This window comes from Symphalangus syndactylus, chromosome 23 (genome assembly GCF_028878055.3).
Source record: "Symphalangus syndactylus isolate Jambi chromosome 23, NHGRI_mSymSyn1-v2.1_pri, whole genome shotgun sequence".
Lineage (NCBI taxonomy): Eukaryota > Metazoa > Chordata > Mammalia > Primates > Hylobatidae > Symphalangus > Symphalangus syndactylus.
In genome coordinates this window covers 20,198,772-20,219,794 of record NC_072445.2, presented here as the reverse complement: position 1 = coordinate 20,219,794, position 21,023 = coordinate 20,198,772, and the positions used below count along the sequence as shown (strand labels likewise).

The window sequence follows — 21,023 nt, the reverse complement described above, 5'->3', positions numbered from 1 at the left end:
TGCTATTGTAAATACTGCAGCAATAAACATACATGTGCATGTATCTTTATAGTAGAATGATTTATAATCCTTTGGGTATATATCCAGTAATGGGCTTACTGGGTCAAATGGTATTTCTGGTTCTAGATCCTTGAGGAATCGCCACACTGTCTTCCAAGATGGTTGAACTAATTTACGTTCCCATCAACAGTGTAAAAGTGTTCGTATTTCTCCACAGCCTCACTGACATCTGTTGTTTCTTTTTTTTTTAATTTATTTTTATTATTTTTTTTATTATACTTTAAGTTCTAGGGTACATGTGCACAACGTGCAGGTTTGTTACATATGTATACATGTGCCATGTTGGTGTGCTGCACCCATTAACTCGTCATTTACATTGGGTATATCTCTAATGCTTTCCCTCCCCTCTCCCCCCACCCCACAACAGTCCCCAGTGTGTGATGTTCCCCCTCCTGTGTCCAAGTGTTCTCATTGTTCAATTCCCACCTATGAGTGAGAACATGCAGTGTTTGGCTTTTTGTTCTTGTGACAGTTTGCTGAGAATGACGGTTTCCAGCTTCATCCATGTCCCTACAAAGGACATGAACTCATCATTTTTTATGGCTGCATAGTATTCCATGGTGTATATGTGCCACATTTTCTTAATCAATCTATCATTGATGGACATTTGGGTTGGTTCCAAGTCTTTGCTATTGTGAACAGTGCTGCAATAAGCATACGTGTGCATGTGTCTTTATAGCAGCATGATTTATAGTCCTTTGGGTATATACCCAATAATGGGATCGCTGGGTCAAATGGTATTTCTAGTTCTAGATCCTTGAGGAATCGCCACACTGTCTTCCACAATGGTTGAACTAGTTTACAGTCCCACCAACAGTGTAAAAGTGTTCCTATTTCTCCACATCCTCTCCAGCACCATTATTTCCTGACTTTTTAATGATCGCCATTCTAACTGGTGTGAGATGGTATCTCATTGTGGTTTTGATTTGCGTTTCTCTGATGGCCAGTGATGATTAGCATTTTTTCCTGTGTCTGTTGGCTGCGTAAATGTCATCTTTTGAGAAGTGTCTGTTCATATCCTTCACCCACGTTTTGATGGGGTTGTTTTTTTCTTGTACATTTTTTGAGTTCTTTGTAGATTCTGGATATTAGCCCTTTGTCAGATGAGTAGATTGCAAAAATTTTCTCCCATTCTGTAGGTTGCCTGTTCACTCTGATGGTAGTTTCTTTTGCTGTGCAGAAGCTCTTTCATTTAATTAGATCCCATTTGTCAATTTTGGCTTTTGTTGCCATTGCTTTTGGTGTTTTAGACATGAAATCCTTGCCCATGCCTATGTCCTGAATGGTATTGCCTAGGTTTTTTTTCTAGGGTTTTTATGGTTTTAGGTCTAACATTTAAGTCTTTAATCCATCTTGAATTAATTTTTATATAAGGTGTAAGGAAGGGATACAGTTTCAGCTTTCTACATATGGCTAGCCAGTTTTCCCAGCACCATTTATTAAATAGGGAATCCTTTCCCCATTTCTTGTTTTTGTCAGGTTTGTCAAAGATCAGATGGTTGTAGATGTGTGGTATTATTTCTAAGGGCTCTGTTCTGTTCCATTGGTCTATATCTCTGTTTTGGTAGCAGTACCATGCTGTTTTAGTTACTGTAGCCTTGTAGTATAGTTTGAAGTCAGGTAGCCTGATGCCTCCAGCTTTGTTCTTTTGGCTTAAGATTGTCTTGGCAATGCAGGCTCTTTCATGGTTCCATATGAACTTTAAAATAGTTTTTTCCAATTCTGTGAAGAAAGTCATTGGTAGCTTGACTGTTGTTTCTTGAGTTTTTAATAATCCATTGACTGGCGTGATGGCGTGAGATGGTATCTCATTAGTTTTTAGCTTTTTGTTTGTTTGGTTGGTTTTTTTGTGTGTGTGAGACGGAGTTTTGCTCTTGTCAACCAGGCTGGAGTACAGTGGCGCGATCTCAGCTCACTGCAACCTCCACCTCCCTGGTTCAAGCAATTCTCCTGCCTCAGCCTCCCAAGTAGCTGGGATTACAAGCACACGCCACTACACCTGGCTAATTTTTTTTTTTTTTTTTTGTATTTTTAGTAGAGACGGGGTTTTGCCATGTTGGCCAGGCTTGTCTCAAACCCCTAACCTCAGGTGATTCACTCGCCTCAGCCTCTCAAAGTGCTGGGATTACAGGTGTGAGCCATCGCACCTGGCCTCCTTGTGGTTTTCATTTGCATTTCTCTAATGATCAGTGATGTTGAGCTTTTTTTCATGTTTGTTGGCCACATAAATGTCGTCTTTTGAGAAGTGTCTGCTCATATCCTTTGTCCACTTTTTGGTGGGGTGTTTGTCTTTTTCTAGTAAATTTGTTTAAGTTCCTTGTAAATTCTGAATATTAGACCTTTGTCAGATGGGTAGATTGCAAAAATGTTCTCCCATTCTCTAGGTTGCCTGCTGGATTGATGATAGTTTCTCTTGCTGTGCGGAAGCTCTTTAGTTTAATTAGATCCCATTTGTCAATTTTTGCTTTGTTGCAATTGCTTTTGGCATTTTCATCATGAAATCTTTGCCCATGCCTATGTCCTGAATGGTGTTGCCTAGGTTTTCTTCTAGGGTTTTTATGGTTTTGGGTTTTATATTTAAGTCTAGTTTTTTTGTTGTTTTTTTTTTTGAGAGAGAGAGAGTCTTGCTTTGCTGCCCAGGCTGGAGTGCAGTGGCATGATGTTGGCTCACTGCAACTTCTGCCTCCCAGGTTCAAGCGATTCTCATGCCTCAGCCTCCTGAGTAGCTGGGATTATAGGTGTGTGCCACCATGCCCTGCTAATTTTTGTATTTTTAGTAGAAACAGGTTTCACCATGTTGGCCAGGCTGATTTCGAACTCCTGACCACAAGTGATCTGCCCACTTCGGCCTCCCAAAGTGCTGGGATTACAGGCATAAGCCACTGTGCCCAGCCCTACATTTAAGTCTTTAATCCATCTTGAGTTAATTTTTGTATAAGGTATAAGAAAAGGGTCCAGTTTCAGTTTTCTGCTTATGGCTAGCCAGTTTTCCCAGCACCATTTATTAAATAGGGAAACCTTTCCCCATTGCTTGTTTTTAGGTTTTGCATTTCAGCTTCTTACCAATCGTACTCTGCCCCTTCTAGCCTGAATAGTATTTATAGTGATAGAAAAGATGCAAATTTGGAACAGGGCAGTGGTGCCTTGTCTACTGTGTGCAGTTCCTTGGTGTATTGTAGAATGCTGCTAATTCTCTGTTTGGCTACGGAATGCCCTCCTTGCAGATTTGTGCCTCTCCTGTATTTTCCTTGGGTTGGAGTCATCCTCCTGTATTTGATATATTTTAAAATGGTTTGAAGCAAAGTGGTTAGGGGAAAGAACATAAGCTTTGAAATCACAGAGACTTAAAGTTTCCTTTTATGATTTTAGAAAATTTTAGTTTGGAAAATTTCAAACATATACAAAGTAAACAGAGTAAGTATAATGAGCCCCTAGTAGCCATCACCCTTGTCCAGCACTAATCAACATTCTGCCATTCTTGTTTTATTCCTAATTCCAGTCCCTCCTCATTTCCCCTGCATTATTTTTTCAGTGCTTTAAATTCATTTATTTAAAACGTACCTACATTGTAATGCACTATCTTAACTGTGTAATTTTGACAAATGTATATATCCATTTGCCTCACACTCCTTTCGCCAGAGAGAACATTTCCATTTCTCCAGAAAGGTCCCTTGTATCACTTCCCAAGCAGTCTGCTTCTCCCTCTGGATGCAAGCATTGTTTTGACTTAAGTCACCTTAGATAAGTTTGACCTGTTTTAGCATTTTATGTAAATGTAATCATACAATATGTCCTATTTTTGTGCAAGGCTCCATTTGTTCAGCATTTTAGCTTTGAATTTCTCCTCTTGGTATCCATCTGTCGTTGGCTGAGACTTAGCCTCTTTAACCCCAGTTCCCTTCTCTAGAAAATGGAAAAATAATAGCAATAAAAATTAACAAAAATTACATTGGCCTTAGGATAATAGGAATGTCCTGTCTAATACAAACAAATGCTAATTATGTTGTACTTGAGATGCAGGAATATGAACACCTTCAAAATTTACTTTTTGTCCGGAAAGATATTCCATGTTTGCTAGTGTTCTACTGATAATTCCTTGTTTTGAAATGTGATACTTGAATATGTATAATATATTGGTCAAGTCCAGTCAGGAAAACAGATCTTATACCAGGTAGTTCAATAGAAGGGATTTAATACTGGAAATTAATTAAAAACTGCTAGAAGAGCTGAGAAGCCAAACAGGCAATGGCGAAGCAGATGAGGGATTAACAATGCAGGAAGTCACCTATACCCCAGTACTAAAGGGGAGTGGGGAAGAGGTGCTGTTTCCAGAGCCCAGCAGTGGGGCCCACCAGTGGGCCCTGGAACCTCACAGGAGGCTGCTGGCAACAGAAAGGAGATGCAGCTACTGCGCGGGATCCCTCCTGGCTGGGTGGGGGAGTATGTAGAGATGAACCCTGTTTTTCCTTTTGTCCTGCTACTGCATCCACTGTCCAGAGAGGCTGGGAAGCAGCAGCAGGAGTCAGTAATCCCTAGTACAGGGCAGAGGAGGGGAAGGCAGGGCTCAGTGAGAAAATGATCAGCAGAAAAAAAAGAAGCATATGCAGAGACAGTTAAGAAAATTGAACGCAATAATACTTAGCATTTGAGATAATTCTTACTTCCAGAATAGTACTGACCATTAGAACTTTCTGTGATGATGAAAATGTTCTATATCTTTGCCATCCAATACGATTGCCAGTAGCCACATGTGGCAACTGAGCACTAGCAATATGGCCAGGGTAACTGAGAAACTAAATTTTTAAATGGTATTTTATTTTAATTAATTTAAATTTAAATAAAGCTAATGCCATATTGCACAATGCAGCTTATAGAAAATCATCCTTTAATTCATATCTATTTTTAATATACATTCCTTGGGCACTTAGAATGACCCAGATAACACATGAAAAGCTGAAAATATCCAGATGTCTAGAATTATGCTTCTAACCTTTAATATTCATATCTTTCTTGCCCAACAAGAAAGATTTGAAAAGTGGTATCACAAGAACTATTTGTTTTCATAGGTATAAAGGCTGGGTAAAAAGGAAGCAAAAAATTTCCTACCTCTGTGTCTTCGCCTAAGCTGTTCCTGACTCGCAGATACGCTTCCTCCTCCACTTCTTTCATTCCACTCATCCAAATTCTACTCATTCTTCAAGGCATACTTCAAATGCCTCCCCCTCCACTAAGTCTTCTCTGGTTGCCTCTCCTACCATACACACATACACACACACACACACACACACACACACACACACTCTACCCAGGCTGCACAAATCTTTTCCTTCCTTTGAAGTCTCCTGATGTTTTATCTCTACTCTTATCACTTTTATTACTTTGTACTTCATGTTCAAGTTCCTGATAGAAATTCATTTGTCTCTCCTACTAGACATCTTGAGGGAAGAATTTAGGATGGTTCTGTCCTTTGCCCACACAGCACTTAGCACCAAATATTGTGTATAATAGGTTCTTTGTACTATTTGAAGATCGTGCTGAGCAACGAGTCTTCCATTTCTGTGCCTGTAGCTATCGGTAGGTGAGCAATTCAAGGACACCATTCAAAGAGAAAGGTTTATTTTTCCCAGGCTACATGTTTCCAGGAAGCAATTGTAATAAGCAAACAAACCTGTTTTCTGTTTCTATTCCATATGCGGGTATTCTTTTCATCCACATTTAAAATGTTTCTTGATCTAATATTCTAGAGCTAGACTAATTTCTATGTGATCTTATTATTCTTAAATGTGGTTAAAAACACACGATGGCTATAGCAGTATTTAAATTAAATTATGCATTGGAACACTTTTATTATTGGAACCATCCTAAATATGCAATGTGGTGTTGTTGTTCTTTCTAGTTTTTTAACTCACCTGGAGTTTGTTTTGCTGGATTTTCACAGTTTGCCTGTGTGCTGTTACATTTATCTGAGTTCAGTGGAGTATAAACTGTTTTCATTTTCCTGGGAATTGTGATTTTTTTCTACTATTCAAAGAGGAATATTTTTGTCCCAGCATAGCTTCCTGAGGGTTCTAGGACTTAGCTGTATGTAGTTTCCATTACCTACAGGGTAGCTGGAAGATGAGCAGCACGTTTCAATTGAGAGCTCTTACTACGTACAAGGTACTGACCTAGGTAGTGTTTTGGATACCTAACAAAGAAGATAATTTAATATTCCGGATAACATTATGAGAAAAGAACTATTAGTATTCCCATTATATAGGTGTGTAAATCATAGCATAGAGAAGTTAAGTGAATTATCCAAAATGTAAATAACTCTTGGAAGACAAGAGGGAATCCTAATCCCCAGACAATCTAATGCCCAGCTCTCCCTTATCCTTAGCCATCTCACTCTGCTGCTCCACATTAGCATATCAGAATTGGAAATCATGAAAAGGAAGGGTGCATTATGTTGCTTAGGAGCTAGTTTTTCTATTCCCAGGCAGCCGCTTGTGTTCTGAGAATGATGGCACTTCTAAGGGCTTTTGATCTATGGACATATTGGAAACCACAGGCCTGGGTGAATATAAGCCATGGACTCTGGAGAGCAGTTTACCTTGTAGGCCAGTTCTTCCAGCCAGAAGCCCTTGAAGACCTGGCTTTACCAGATAAGATTTTTTAAAATGCCAAAAAAGGGCTTGAGTAGGACAGCTCTATGCTGTCACCTCTGGTCTGAGGTGAGCAGGTAGAACAGGATGCCATGACCTCAGCTAAAAGTTAAGCACTGGACTGTGGCCAAGGCAGAAAGGAGAATTCTTATATGGACTGAGCCTTTTCTGGGAGACTTATTTTTTCCAATAGTAATAGTAGCACTATAAGAAACTAAGTGTGAATAAAGAGCTCTTTGTCTGGGGGAGCCAGAACGCCTAGTAGGATTACTGCGTAAGGGCTTGATACCCTGAAACACAACTCAGCTTGTATTTCTCTTCCCTACCTGGGCTTGTAAAAGGGGAGGTAGCTCATCTGCTCATTCTCAGTAGATTTGTATATTGTCACATGTGTCCTTAGTTTATAGAATCTGATTTCAGAAACTGGCAAAATAAGCAGTGGATAAGAGAACCAAGCCAGAAGAGCAGTGCTTATAACTGGAAGCTGATGCCTAGAGAGGACAAAGTGACTTGTCCAAGGTTGCATGGGGCAGAGGTGGGATCTTTCCATTGTATTATCTGCCTCTCTGGATTGTTCACTTTGCCATTCATAGCACAGAAGCCCAAACAGCAGAACATGTAATCTGTCTTTCAGCATTGTTGGAAATCTTTTCTGAAATGAGATGGGGGAGGGAATATGAAAATGCACTTATAAATATACTTCACTGAATGTGTCAGTCTTTTGTATATTGTCATGTTTTAATGTGACCTGATTGAAAATATGACTCTGGGTCTCCCAGAGACAGGAAACCTGAATTAGATGACTTTGTAAGTTTATTTTTCTTATATTGCTTTTCCAGGCACAGATGTAGCATTTTACATTTTCAATTTGTTTACTTTCTGTATCACATAGCACTGATCTGCTGATTAACTTTTGTTCCATTTAACAATGCTGTTATTTTATCCTTATTTTAAAATAGTATATACACATTATAGTTATCTATCAATCTTTTTTACATGCATTATCTCTTTACATCTACATAATTATCCTACCAAACTAAAAGGGCAGGTAGAATTATCCCCATTTTGCAGATTGGAAATCAAAATAATAAAAGATTATGTGTCATAGCTAGTTAACTAGGACTCAGGTTTCTTTTTCTTTTTTTTTTTTAAGAGCTATAAGCATTAGTGGATAATTTATTATTGACTTATGTGGTTTGGCTCTATGTCTCCACCCAAATCTCATCTGGAATTATAATTACCACGTGTTGGGGGAGGGGCATGATGGGAGGTGATTCAATCATGCCGCGGACTTCCCCCTTGCTGTACTTGTGAGAGTTAGTGAGTTCTCACGAGATCTGGTTGTTTGAAAGTGTGTACCACTTCCTCCATCTCCCCGTCTCTTTCCTGTCCTGCCATGGTAAAGAAGTGCTTGTTTCCCCTTCGCCTTCCACCACGAGTATTTTTCCTGAGGCCTCCCAGTCATGCTTCCTGTTAAGCCTGCAGAACTGTAAGTTAATTACATCTCTTTTCTTCACAAATTACCCAGTCTTGGGTATTTCTTTATAGCAGTCTGAAAACGGAGTAATAACATTGATTCTTAGAGTTATAAATAATAATTACAAACATATTCAAGAGATACAGAAATGATTAAAGTGAAATTCACAGAGATTATTTCCATTGCCTAATATTTTGACACACACCTATGTATCATATATACACATACACATATATAATATACATATTTATATTTCACACTTATCTTACACATAAACACAACTTTTATGTGTACACTCTAAATATCTATGTATAATATATCTGAGGAAGAAAAATAGGGAATTAGGATAGATAAGGGTTGAGGCATAAGTAAGCAAAGAATAATAGGTGCAGCCAGTTCTAGGCAAAGGAATAGCAGGTGCAGCCAGTTCTAGGCAAAGGAATAGCAGGTGCAGCCAATTCTAGGCAAAGGAATAGCAGGTGCAGCCAGTTCTAGGCAAAGGAATAGCAGGTGCAGCCAGTTCTAGGCAAGATTAGGCAGCATACAGGCCACATCTTCACTCTTGTGATAACAAGACAGAAGTTTCCCCTTCAGCCTCTGTTGGGTTGCAGGCCCATCTTTCATAGGGTATAACCAATTGGAGGCCACTAAAGGCACCTAGGGGTGTTGCCAAGTTATTTTGACTTTCTAAAAACCCTAATTGGAGAGGCTCTTGATCTGCTTGCTACAGCCGCTCCCACTCTGTGAATTGTCTTCAATAAATCTGTGCTTTCCTTTCCTTGCTCCATTCTCCGGTTGCTTTGTTTTTCCTTGCTTTGTTCTTTTGTCACTTTGTTTCTGCATTTTGTTCAATTCTTTGTTCAACAGGGCAAGAACCTGGACAACGCTATCCAGTAACATATTTATGTATACATAATACATCACAAATAGTGCCATAATGCGCATCCTGTTTTTGAACTGCAATTTACTTAACAGTAACTCAGGAAGAGGGAGGTGGAGGACACAGCAAGTAAGACTGAAAAAGTATAGCCAGGAAGCTAAATAAGAATCTAGAGAATAAGGTCGTGTAAGACAAGAATTGAAAGACTTTTCGGAATGGATAATTTATTGTCAAATGCTGCAGAATTAAGAACTGAAACAAGAACTAAGGCCTATTGACTGGATTTGGCAATTAGACTAGATGTGACCTCTGCTAGAATAGATTCAGTGGCATGGCAGGGTGGGAACCTGATTGCTGTGTTGAGACGCAAAGAGGGGGTGTTAATAATCATGAACTGTTTCTGTGAGAAAGTCCCTTTGAAAAGACAGGGGAAAAACATACTCTTTTCTCCACAGCCTCATCAACATTTGTTATCTTTTGTCTTTTTAATAATAGTCATCCTAAAGGTGTAAGGTGATATTTTATTGTGGTTTAATTTGCATTTCCCTGATGATTAGAGATGTTGAGTACTTTTTCATATGCCTGTTCACCATCTGAACTTCTTCTTTTGATACGTGTTTATTTAAGTACTTTGCCCAATTTTTAATTCAGTTATTTATACTTTTGGTACTGAGTTGTGTAAGTTCTTTATATATATTTGGGTATTAACTTCTTATTAGGTGAATGATTTGCAAATGCTTTTTCCAATTCCATCAGTTGCCTTTTGATTTAGGTGATTGCTTCCTTTGCTGTGCAGAACTTTTTAGTTTCATGTAATACTGGATATCTATTTTTGCTTTTGTTGCCATATCCAAAAACATATTGCCAAGACCACTGTCAAAAAGCTTTTTCCCTATGTTTTCTTCTAGGAGTTTTACAGTTGCATGTTGTGTTTAAGTCTCTAATTCATTATAGGTTGGTTTTTGTATGTGTGTGATAGGGGTTCAATTTAATTCTTTTTTTTTGCATGTGGATAACCAGTTTTCCAAACACCAATTTTTTTTTTCTTAATGAGCTATACCCATTATGTGTTCTTGGCACCCTAGTAGAAGATACATTGACCATAAATGTATGGGCTTATTTCTGGGCTCTCTAGTCTTTTCCACTGATTTAGATGTTTGTTTTTATGACAATACTGTATGGCTTTGATTACTATAGCTTTGTAATATGATTTGAAGTCAAGCAGTGTGATGCTTCCAGCTTTATTCCTTCTTCTTAAAATTGCTTTGACTATTCAGGGTCTTTTGTAGTTCCATGCGAATTTAGAATTGTTTTTTCTATTTCTGTATAAATTGCCATTGGGATTTTGATAAGGATGACATTGAATCTGTAGATTGCATTGGGTAGTGTGAACATTTTAACAATTTTAATTTTTCCAATCCATGAACACGGAACATCTTTCTATTTGTGTCTTTTGAAAAATTTCTTTTGGTAATGTTTTACAATTTTCAGGGTACAGGTCTTTTATTTCTTAATTTCTAACTATTTCCTTGTTGTTATTGTTGCTAATTTAAATGAGCTTGTTTCTTGGTTTTCCTTTTCTAAAGTTTGTTGTTAGTGTATAGAAACACCACTGATTTTTGTATGTTAACTTTGTATCCTGTAATTTTATTGACTTTTTAAGTTAGTTATAATAGTGTTTTGTGTAGAGTCTTTAGGGATTTCCAGGTATATGATCATATCATCTGCAGAAAGAGATGATTTTTATTTTTCCCTTTCAATTTGGATACTTATTTTTTTTTATTATACTTTAGGTTTTAGGGTACATGTGCACAATGTGCAGGTTTGTTACGTATGTATCCATGTGCCATGTTGATTTCCTGCACCCATTAACTCATCATTTAGCATTAGGTATATCTCCTAATGCTGTCCCTCTCCCCTCCCCCAACCCCACAACAGTCCCCGGAGTGTGATGGTCCCCTTCCTGTGTCCATGAGTTCTCATTGTTCAATTCCCACCTATGAGTGAGAACATGCGGTGTTTGGTTTTTTGTCCTTGTGATAGTTTACTGAGAATGATGTTTTCCAGTTTCATCCATGTCCCTACAAAGGACATGAACTCATCATTTTTTATGGCTGTATAGTATTCCATGGTGTATATGTGCCACATTTTCTTAATCCAGTCTATCGTTGTTGGACATTTGGGTTGGTTCCAACTCTTTGCTATTGTGAATAGTGCCTCAATAAACATATGTGTGCATGTGTCTTTATAGCAGCATGATTTATAGTCCTTTGGGTATATACCCAGTAATGGGATGGCTAGGTCAAACGGTATTTCTAGTTCTAGATCCCTGAGGAATCGCCACACTGACTTCCACAATGGTTGAACTAGTTTACAGTCCCACCAACAGTGTGAAAGTGTTCCTATTTCTCCACATCCTCTCCAGCACCTGTTGTTTCCTGATTTTTTAATGATGGCCATTCTAACTGGTGTGAGATGGTATCTCACTGTGGTTTTGATTTGCATTTCTCTGATGGCAAGTGATGATGAGCATTTCTTAATGTGTTTTTAGGCTGCATAAATGTCTTCTTTTGAGAAGTGTCTGTTCATGTCCTTTGCCCACTTTTTGATGGGGTTGTTTGTTTTTTTCTTGTAAATTTGTTTGAGTTCATTGTAGATTCTGGATATTAGCCCTTTGTCAGATGAGTAGGTTGCAAAAATTTTCTCCCATTCTGTAGGTTGCCTGTTCACTCTGATGGTAGTTTCTTTTGCTGTGCAGAAGCTCTTTAGTTTAATTAGATCCCATTTGTCAATTTTGGCTTTTGTTGCCATTGCTTTTGGTGTTTTAGACATGAAGTCCTTGCCCACGCCTATGTCCTGAATGGTATTGCCTAGGTTTTCTTGTAGGATTTTAATGGTTTTAGGTCTAACATTTAAGTCTTTAATCCATCTTGAATTAATTTTTGTATAAGGTCTAAGGAAGGGATCCAGTTTCAGCTTTCTACATATGGCTAGCCAGTTTTCCCAGCACCATTTATTAAATAGGGAATCCTTTCCCCATTTCTTGTTTTTGTCAGGTTTGTCAAAGATCAGATAGTTGTAGATATGCAGCATCATTTCTGAGGGCTCTGTTCTGTTCCATTGATCTATGTCTCTGTTGTGGTAACAGTACCATGCTGTTTTGGTTACTGTAGCCTTGTAGTATAGTTTGAAGTCAGGTAGCATGATACCTCCAGCTTTGTTCTTTTGGCTTAGGATTGACTTGGCCATGTGGGCTCTTTTTTGGTTCCATATGAACTTTAAAGTAGTTTTTTCCAATTCTGTGAAGAAAGTCATTGGTAGCTTGATGGGGATGGCATTGAATCTATAAATTACCTTGGGCAGTATGGCCATTTTCACGATATTGATTCTTCCTACCCATGAGCATGGAATGTTCTTCCATTTGTATCCTCTTTTATTTCATTGAGCAGTGGTTTGTAGTTCTCCTTGAAGAGGTCCTTCACATCCCTTGTAAGTTGGATTCCTAGGTATTTTATTCTCTTTGAAGCAATTGTGCATGGGAGTTCACTCATGATTTGGCTCTCTGTTTGTCTGTGATTGGTGTACAAGAATGCTTGTGATTTTTGTACATTGATTTTGTATCCTGAGACTTTGCTGAAGTTGCTAATCAGCTTAAGGAGATTTTGGGCTGAGACAATGGGGTTTTCTAGATATACAATCATATCATCTGCAAACAGGGACAATTTGACTTCCTCTTTTCCTAATTGAATACCCTTTATTTCCTTCTCCTGCCTGATTGCTCTGGCCAGAACTTCCAGCACTATGTTGAATAGGAGCGGTGAGAGAGGGCATCCCTTTCTTGTGCCAGTTTTCAGAGGGAATGCTTCCAGTTTTTGCCCATTCAGTATGATATTGGCTGTGGGTTTGTCATAGATAGCTCTTATTATTTTGAGATATGTCCCATCAATACCTAATTTATTGAGAGTTTTTAGCATGAAGGGTTGTTGAATTTTGTCAAAGGCCTTTTCTGCATCTATTGAGATAATCATGTGGTTTTTGTCTTGGGTTCTGTTTATATGCTGGATTACATTTATTGATTTGCGTATGTTGAACCAGCCTTGCATCCCAGGGATGAAGCCCACTTGATTATGGTGGATAAGCTTTTTGATGTGCTGCTGGATTCGGTTTGCCAGTATTTTATTGAGGATTTTTGCATCAATGTTCATCAAGGATATTGGTCTGAAATTCTCTTTTTTTGTTGTATCTCTGCCAGGCTTTGGTATCAGGACAATGCTGGCTTCATAAAATGTGTTAGGGAGGATTCCCTCTTTTTCTATCAATTGGAATAGTTTCAGAAGGAATGGTACCAGTTCCTCCTGTACCTCTGGTAGAATTCAGCTGTGAATCCATCAGGTCCTGGACTCTTTTTGGTTGGTAAGCTATTGATTATTGCTACAATTTCAGAACCTGTTATTGGTCTATTGAGAGATTCAACTTCTTCCTGGTTTAGTCTTGGGAGGGTGTATGTGTCAAGGAATTTATCCATTTCTTCTAGATTTTCTAGTTTATTTGCATAGAGGTGTTTGTAGTATTCTCTGATGGTAGATTGTATTTCTGTGGGATCGGTAGTGATATCCCCTTTTTCATTTTTTATTGCCTCTATTTGATTCTTCTCTCTTTTCTTCTTTATTAGTCTTGCTAGTGGTCTATCAATTTTGTTGATCTTTTCAAAAAACCAGCTCCTGGATTCATTAATTTTTTGAAGGGTTTTTTGTGTCTCTATTTCCTTCAGTTCTGCTCTGATTTTAGTTATTTCTAGCCTTCTGCTAGCTTTTGAATGTGTTTGCTCTTGCTTTTCTAGTTCTTCTAATTGTGATGTTAGGGTGTCAATTTTGTATCTTTCCTGCTTTCTCTTGTGGGCATTTAGTGCTATAAATTTCCCTCTACACACTGCTTTGAACGTGTCCCAGAGATTCTGGTATGTTGTGTCTTTGTTCTCATTGGTTTCAAAGAACATCTTTATTTCTGCCTTCATTTCATTATGTACCCAATAGTCATTCAGGAGCAGGTTGTTCAGTTTCCATGTAGTTGAGTGGTTTTGAGTGAGTTTCTTAATCCTGAGTTCTAGTTTGATTGCACTGTGGTCTGAGAGACAGTTTGTTATAATTTCTGTTCTTTTACATTTGCTGAGGAGAGCTTTACTTCCAACTATGTGGTCAATTTTGGAATAGGTGTGGTGTGGTGCTGAAAAAAATGTATATTCTGTTGATTTGGGGTGGAGAGTTCTGTAGATGTCTATTAGGTTCACTTTGTGTAGAGCTGAGTTCAATTCCTGGATATCCTTGTTAACTTTCTGTCTCATTGATCTGTCTAATGTTGACAGTGGGGTGTTAAAATCTCCCATTATTATTGTGTGGGAGTTTAAGTCCCTTTGTAGGTCACTGAGGACTTGCTTTATGAATCTGGGTGCTCCTGTGTTGGGTGCATATATATTTAGGATAGTTAGCTCTTCTTGTTGAATTGATCCCTTTACCATTATGTAATGGCCTTCTTTGTCTCTTTTGATCTTTGTTGGTTTAAAGTCTATTTTATCAGAGACTAGGATTGCAACCCCTGCCTTTTTTTGTTTTCCATTTCCTTGATAGATCTTCCTCCATCCCTTTATTTTGAGTCTATATGTGTCTCTGCATGTGAGATGGGTTTCCTGAATACAGCACACTGATGGGTCCTGACTCCTTATCCAGTTTGCCAGTCTGTATCTTTTAATTGGAGCATTTAGCCCATTTACATTTAAGGTTAATATTGTTATGTGTGAATTTGATCCTGTCATTATGATGTTAGCTGGTTATTTTGCTCGTTAGTTGATGCAGTTTCTTCCTAGCCTCGATGGTCTTTACAATTTGGCATGTTTTTGCAGTGGCTGGTACCGGTTGTTCCTTTCCATGTTTAGTGCTTCCTTCAGGAGCTCTTTTAGGGCAGGCCTGGTGGTGACAAAATCACCCAGCATTTGCTTGTCTGTAAAGTATTTTATTTCTCCTTCACTTATGAAGCTAAGTTTGGCTGAATATGAAATTCTGGGTTGAAAATTCTTTTCTTTAAGAATGTTGAATATCGGCCCCCACTCTCTTCTGGCTTGTAGAGTTTCTGCTGAGAGATCAGCTGTTAGTCTGATGGGCTTCCCTTTGTGGGTAACCCGACCTTTCTCTCTGGCCGCCCTTAACATTTTTTCCTTCATTTCAACTTTGGTGAATCTGACAATTATGTGTCTTGGCGTTGCTCTTCTCGAGGAGTATCTTTGTGGCGTTCTCTGTATTTCCTGAATCTGAATGTTGGCCTGCCTTGCTAGATTGGGGAAGTTCTCCTGGATAATATCTTGCAGAGTGTTTTCCAACTTGGTTCCATTCTCCCCGTCATTTTCAGGTACACCAATCAGATGTAGGTTTGGTCTTTTCACATAGTCCCAAATTTCTTGGAGACTTTGTTCATTTCTTTTTATTCTTTTTTCTCTAAACTTCCCTTCTCGCTTCATTTCATTCATTTCATCTTCCATCAGCAATACCCTTTCTTCCAGTTGATCGCATCTGCTACTGAGGCTTCTGCAATCTTCACGTAGTTCTCGAAACTTGGCTTTCTGCTTCATCAGCTCCTTTAAGCCCTTCTCTCCATTGGTTATTCTAGTTATCCATTCTTCTAATTTTTTTTCAAAGTTTTTAACTTCTTTGCTATTGTTTTGAATTTCCTCCCGTAGCTCAGAGTAGTTTGATCGTCTGAAGCCTTCTTCTCTCAACTCGTCAAAGTCATCCTCCATCCAGCTTTGTTCCGTTGCTGGTGAGGAACTGCGTTCCTTTGGAGGAGGAGAGGTGCTCTGCTTTTTAGAGTTTCCAGTTTTTCTTCTCTGTTTTTTCCTCATCTTTGTGGTTTTATCTACTTTTGGTCTTTGATGATGGTGATGTACAGATGGGTTTTTGGTGTGGATGTCCTTTCTGTTTGTTAGTTTTCCTTCTACCAGACAGGACCCTCAGCTGCAGGTCTGTTGGAGTTTACTAGAGGTCCACTCCAGACCCTGTTTGGCTGGGTGTCAGCAGCGGTGGCTGCAGAACAGAGGATTCTCGTGAGACCACAAATTCAGCTGTCTGATAGTTCCTCTGGAAGTTTTGTCTCAGAGGAGTACCCGGCCGAGTGAGGTGTCAGTCTGTCCCTACTGGGGGGGTGCCTCCCAGTTATGCTGCTCATGGGTGAGGGACCCACTTTAGGAGGCAGTCTGTCCGTTCTCAGATCTCCAGCTGTGTGCTGGGAGAACCACTACTCTCTTCAAAGCTGTCAGTCAGACAGGGACATTTAAGTCTGTGGAGGTTCCTGCTGACTTTTTGTTTGTCTGTGCCCTGCCCCCAGAGGTGGAGCCTACAGAGGCAGGCAGGCCTCCTTGAGCTGTGGTGGGCTCCACCCAGTTGGAGCTTCCTGGCTGCTTTGTTTACCTAAGCAAGCCTGGGCAATGGCGGGCACCCCTCCCCCAGCCTCGCTGCCGCCTTGCAGCTTGATCTCAGACTGCTGTGCTAGCAATCAGCAAGACCCCGTGGGCATAGGACCCTCCGAGCCAGGTGTGGGACACAATCTCCTAGTGTGCCGTTTTCCAGGCCCGTTGGAAAAGCGCAGTATTAGGGTGGGACTGACCTGATATTCCAGGTGCCGTCTGTTACCCCTTTCTTTGACTAGGAAAGGGAACTCCCTGACCCCTTGCGCTTCCCGAGTGAGGCAATGCCTCGCCCTGCTTCGGCTCGCGCACAGTGTGCTTCACCGACTGTCCTGCACCCACTGTTTGGCACTCCCTAGTGAGATGAAACCGGTACCTCAAACAGAAATGCAGAAATCACCCATCTTCTGTGTCACTCAGGCTGGGAGCTGTAGACCGGAGCTGTTCCTATTCGGCCATCTTGGCTCCTGGGAAAAACTCTTGAGCAGACTCAGGTTTCTTTAGTCCTGGACCAGTGTTTATGCTTGAACCCCTCCAGGAGTGGTTCTTAACCTGCTGTGGGTTTCAGAATCCCCTGCAGGGCTTGCTAAACACAAACAAATTGCTGACTCTGCCTCCAGAGCTTCTGAATCAGTAAATCTGGGGTAGGGGCCTAGAACTTGCTTTACTCACCTGTTCCCTGGTGTTCATGATGCTGCCTGTCAGGGGACACACTTTGAGAACTACTGATCTAAAACTTTGCTCTAGCATCCTTAAACATTTGGCAGGTAATCAATCCCTTATCTGCACTACTGAAATCCAAAAAGCTGTGGAAACTGAACTTTTTTCACTGAAGGTTGGCACAAACTCATTTGGCTGCAAAGCCTGACCTGAACTGAGGTGAGACTATTTATAGTCTTTATCCCTTGGTGTGGCAGTTCCTACAGTTTGCTGCAGAAATGTTAATGTGTTGTGTTATAGGGGGTTCCCCAGACCTTTCTGAGGGGGGTGTGTTTTATAACAGACACACTGTAATTCCTTACAGAATCTGAAAAACCCTGAGATCTAAAACATATCTAATGCCAAAGACTTCAGATAAGGGGCTGCAAATTTGTGCTAACCTAGCCAAAAGGAAAAGTTCTTTGCTTTTGATGCTGCAAAAACACCTCACCATTTTTAGATAGCCACCAAAGTGTACACATTTGAACTTGATATATGCCTCTTGAGACATCTTTTTGGAAGGTTTTTCTAAAGCTTTTGTCCTTTAGCTGCAGAAATGACGCTTCATGCTGAACTGCAAGAAAAAGCATTGAGCCATCCTTCCCAGTGAGCTGGGCAAATCCCAAGGACACAGTGATCTGAAAGGAGTGTTTCCTGATGCTTACACTTAGTAGGCATGCCATCAACAACAACATTCACACCCTTAACCACACTCTCTCTAAAGGTTGGATTCTCTACCTGGGAAGGAGTTTTCATTAAGGCTGCAGAGTCGGGTAACGAGGAACAGAGAAGAGAGCTTAGTATTTTTATTTAATAATAAATCAGGCTTAAATCATGAGATGATTGTTCAAATCCCCCAAACATCATTTCATTTAAATGAGAATGCTTTTTAGAGCTATTGCAAAACCATCAAAAGCATATTCATCAGGAAACACTAACATATTGTAACTGGATTACATGAAATTGCCTGGGCTAAAATGAGTTACAGAGAAAATATATTTTAAAAACCTTCCCAATTCATTTAACTGGAGCATATAATTTTGTGTTCTATTCCTAGGATTGTTGACGTTCATTGCCACTGAGCTGATGTGGCTGTGTTCCTTAGCCGTGCTTTCAAAACCCTCTCTCTCCTGGGTGATGCAGGAGAGACCCAGAGCAGTTAATCATTTTCAGAGATTGGCATCTCATGTCCACAGAGTGACTTGCCTGGAAGTAGCCTTTCCTCCCCAGCAGCAAAGAGGCTCTTTGTTTCTTACATTGCAGGGCCCAGCAGGTTTGATGTACCCACATAACTGGCAAATTACCTTCACCTTCTAGGAGACCCAATTCTCACAGTTTTGTAATTCTTACTCACCTGCCTCCTATTTTATAGATCCATAGACACTCCTCAACTAGAGCCAGAACTAATTTGATTGATGAGTCGTATCAAACTTAAAAAGCTTCTTGTGCCCTCATTTGGCTACAGTACTCTGGGAGTCCTATTTTGCACAATAGGCCACTATTCCTATTAAAGTGATTTGATTCAATGTGCATGTTAGGTTCAGAACCCTCTAGATTGACCAAAAGTATAATCTATTCAGTTTTCCAAAAAGAGTAACTCTATAGTCCATCAATATCGCAAGCCAATTAGTTTGCCAAATATCTCCTCAAACTTTGTGCCAACATTGTTCTAAAGAAACTTCTGTTCTGGGTTTAGTGTCTTTAATGAGAAGCAAGAAGGTCACAGATACTCTAGAGTATCTGTTTAACAGGGCTGCTACAGCAGCATCAGTTTGCATACTCCATAACCCTAGGAGCAGCCTGCTCCATGTGACTAACTCCCCTGAGGCTTGTGCAGTGTACAACCTGCACAACTGAATATGGCAGCTCTTTTTTAATGTCTCACATATTGTAAATAAATATTCCAAGAATACAGGATTTGTTGGACCATCATCACCTTCAAACTTCCCAAGATGTATGGGATTTACATAAATCCAGCCTATTAATACTCAGGTAAATCCTGAATTTCTCTCTGGACAGGATCACTATACCAGAAGACCAGACCTCAAGCTCACACAGTAGAATGATGAGACTAATAGCACCTACCATCTTTTGAGTGATTTAGACATTGGACCAGGTATTCATTAGCTTTGCTAAGCAGTCTCTAGCTCAAGTTGAGTAACATTTTACTCAAATTACTCAAACTGAGTAATGTTTTCTAAGCTGTCTTTCATCACATTCTATTTTCTTTCTCGTATTTATCCACTCATAGGAAGCCATTTATAAATGACAAGCCTTGACTATTTACCAACAAATCATGAGATCCATGGCATCTGTGAGGCAAGTCTCAGCCTCCCTGAACTGGCACCATGATTAGCAAATGAATGGCCATCAGCTTAGTTGCAAGAAATTAGCCAATCAATCAGCAAATATTTAGTTAGTGCCTACTATGTACAGCTGTTATGACAGGGCTTGTGGATACAGGTAATTATAGAAGTAGCTGACATTTTTTGGGTGCTCATGCATTATATTTGTAGTGACCTTTTAATCCTACAACAAGTTTATTAGGTCACTGTCATTATATCTATTATGTAGAAAATTGTGGTATGGAGTGGATATCATAACCCAAGGTGATATAATTAACAAGTGTTTACATGTGGGTTTGAACTCAGGTCTTTCTGACTCCAAATTTCATGCTCTGAACTAGTACCCCTCCCTTTCTTTCCTCCCTGACCTCCTGAACTTGTCAAAATTTAGCCTCCATCTTTATAACTTGTACCAGAGAGGACTGATACAATTTTAAATAAAGTGGATGCAAATGCTTCATAACAAGCAGGAAGTAAGGTTCTCATTTATGCCACCTAAATAGTATTGATAGTGCAAATTGGGAGTGACCTCAAGAGGCAATCTCTTGCGTTAGCCAGTGTCTGCCAGAAAAAGACAGCTACACGCTTGGCTTTGAGGGTCTTCTTCAATTGGTTAATGATAAATAACGCTGTACACCAAGTCTCTTTAGTTTTTTACTTGGGGCTACGTTTCACAGATGACTCACCCTGGTAGTTCCACTGGGAATTACGTGACTCCTGTTTAGTCACGTAAGAAAGTGCCATGGAAGTTTCCCTGCTGCCAGGATGGGCACTGCCCACACCCGTTTTCCAAGGTAAAGTAGTTTCCACTAGGCTCTTTGGAGGAGGACTCTAAGGTCTGAATTACATTCTTGAACCAGGGCTTGAAGCCCATCCAGGCTTCCTCTTGAGCACACCAGTGACTTTAGGAGTAGGTTACCCTGAGCACCCAGCTGGGGGAGACTATGTTTTGCCCCCACCCACTTTCCGAAGAGAATGTCCATTCCACACCCCCCGACCCCGGCATAACCATGAGTATATCCTAAGTTCTGTTTTTGTTTCAAGTTAGGGCTCCAGAAGGCAACATTTAAGTGCCTTTTTTTCCTCATGAAATTGCTTTTGGCATTTTCCAACTTATTCTGAGATAAAGCCGCCTAAAAGTTACATCTCTTTTTTGGCCAGTATAAACAGCCATGGAGGGCAGTGTTTAATCTGTCACCAAATGCCCTGTCTACATTTCCACATCAGCACCTGCTTTTAAAACTTAATGCAGCTGTGGGGGAGGGGGTGCGGAGGTGGGGGAAGCGAAAACTGAAACAAAACTTTGCCTCTGTTGCAGATGTAGCCCACTTCCTCCTTTCTAATAAACAAGACCTGGTCATTGTCCTCTTTCCCTTTTTGCTCTGAGTGGAGGCCCAGAGCCTACTGTGTTTTCTGTGTTTTTTTTTTTTTTTTTTTTTTTTTTTGAGATGGAGTCTCACTCTGTCCT

The 21,023-nt window shown here is 39.9% G+C and overlaps 1 protein-coding gene across 3 annotated transcripts in view; it reads left to right on the top strand.

The window, feature by feature from the left end:
• Nucleotides 1-21,023, top strand: part of RCAN2 (regulator of calcineurin 2) — a 285,432-nt gene that overhangs the window by 103,545 nt on the left and 160,864 nt on the right. Inside the window, exon 1 of one of the 3 annotated variants that reach the window (XM_063632928.1) lies at nucleotides 8,084-8,193. The exons of the other annotated variants lie outside the window; for them this stretch is intronic. Coding sequence (XP_063488998.1) covers nucleotides 8,168-8,193 — 26 coding nt within the window. The 5' untranslated portion in view covers nucleotides 8,084-8,167. Of the gene's footprint in view, nucleotides 1-8,083; nucleotides 8,194-21,023 lie in introns of those variants that run through there. 3 annotated transcript variants of the gene reach the window in all.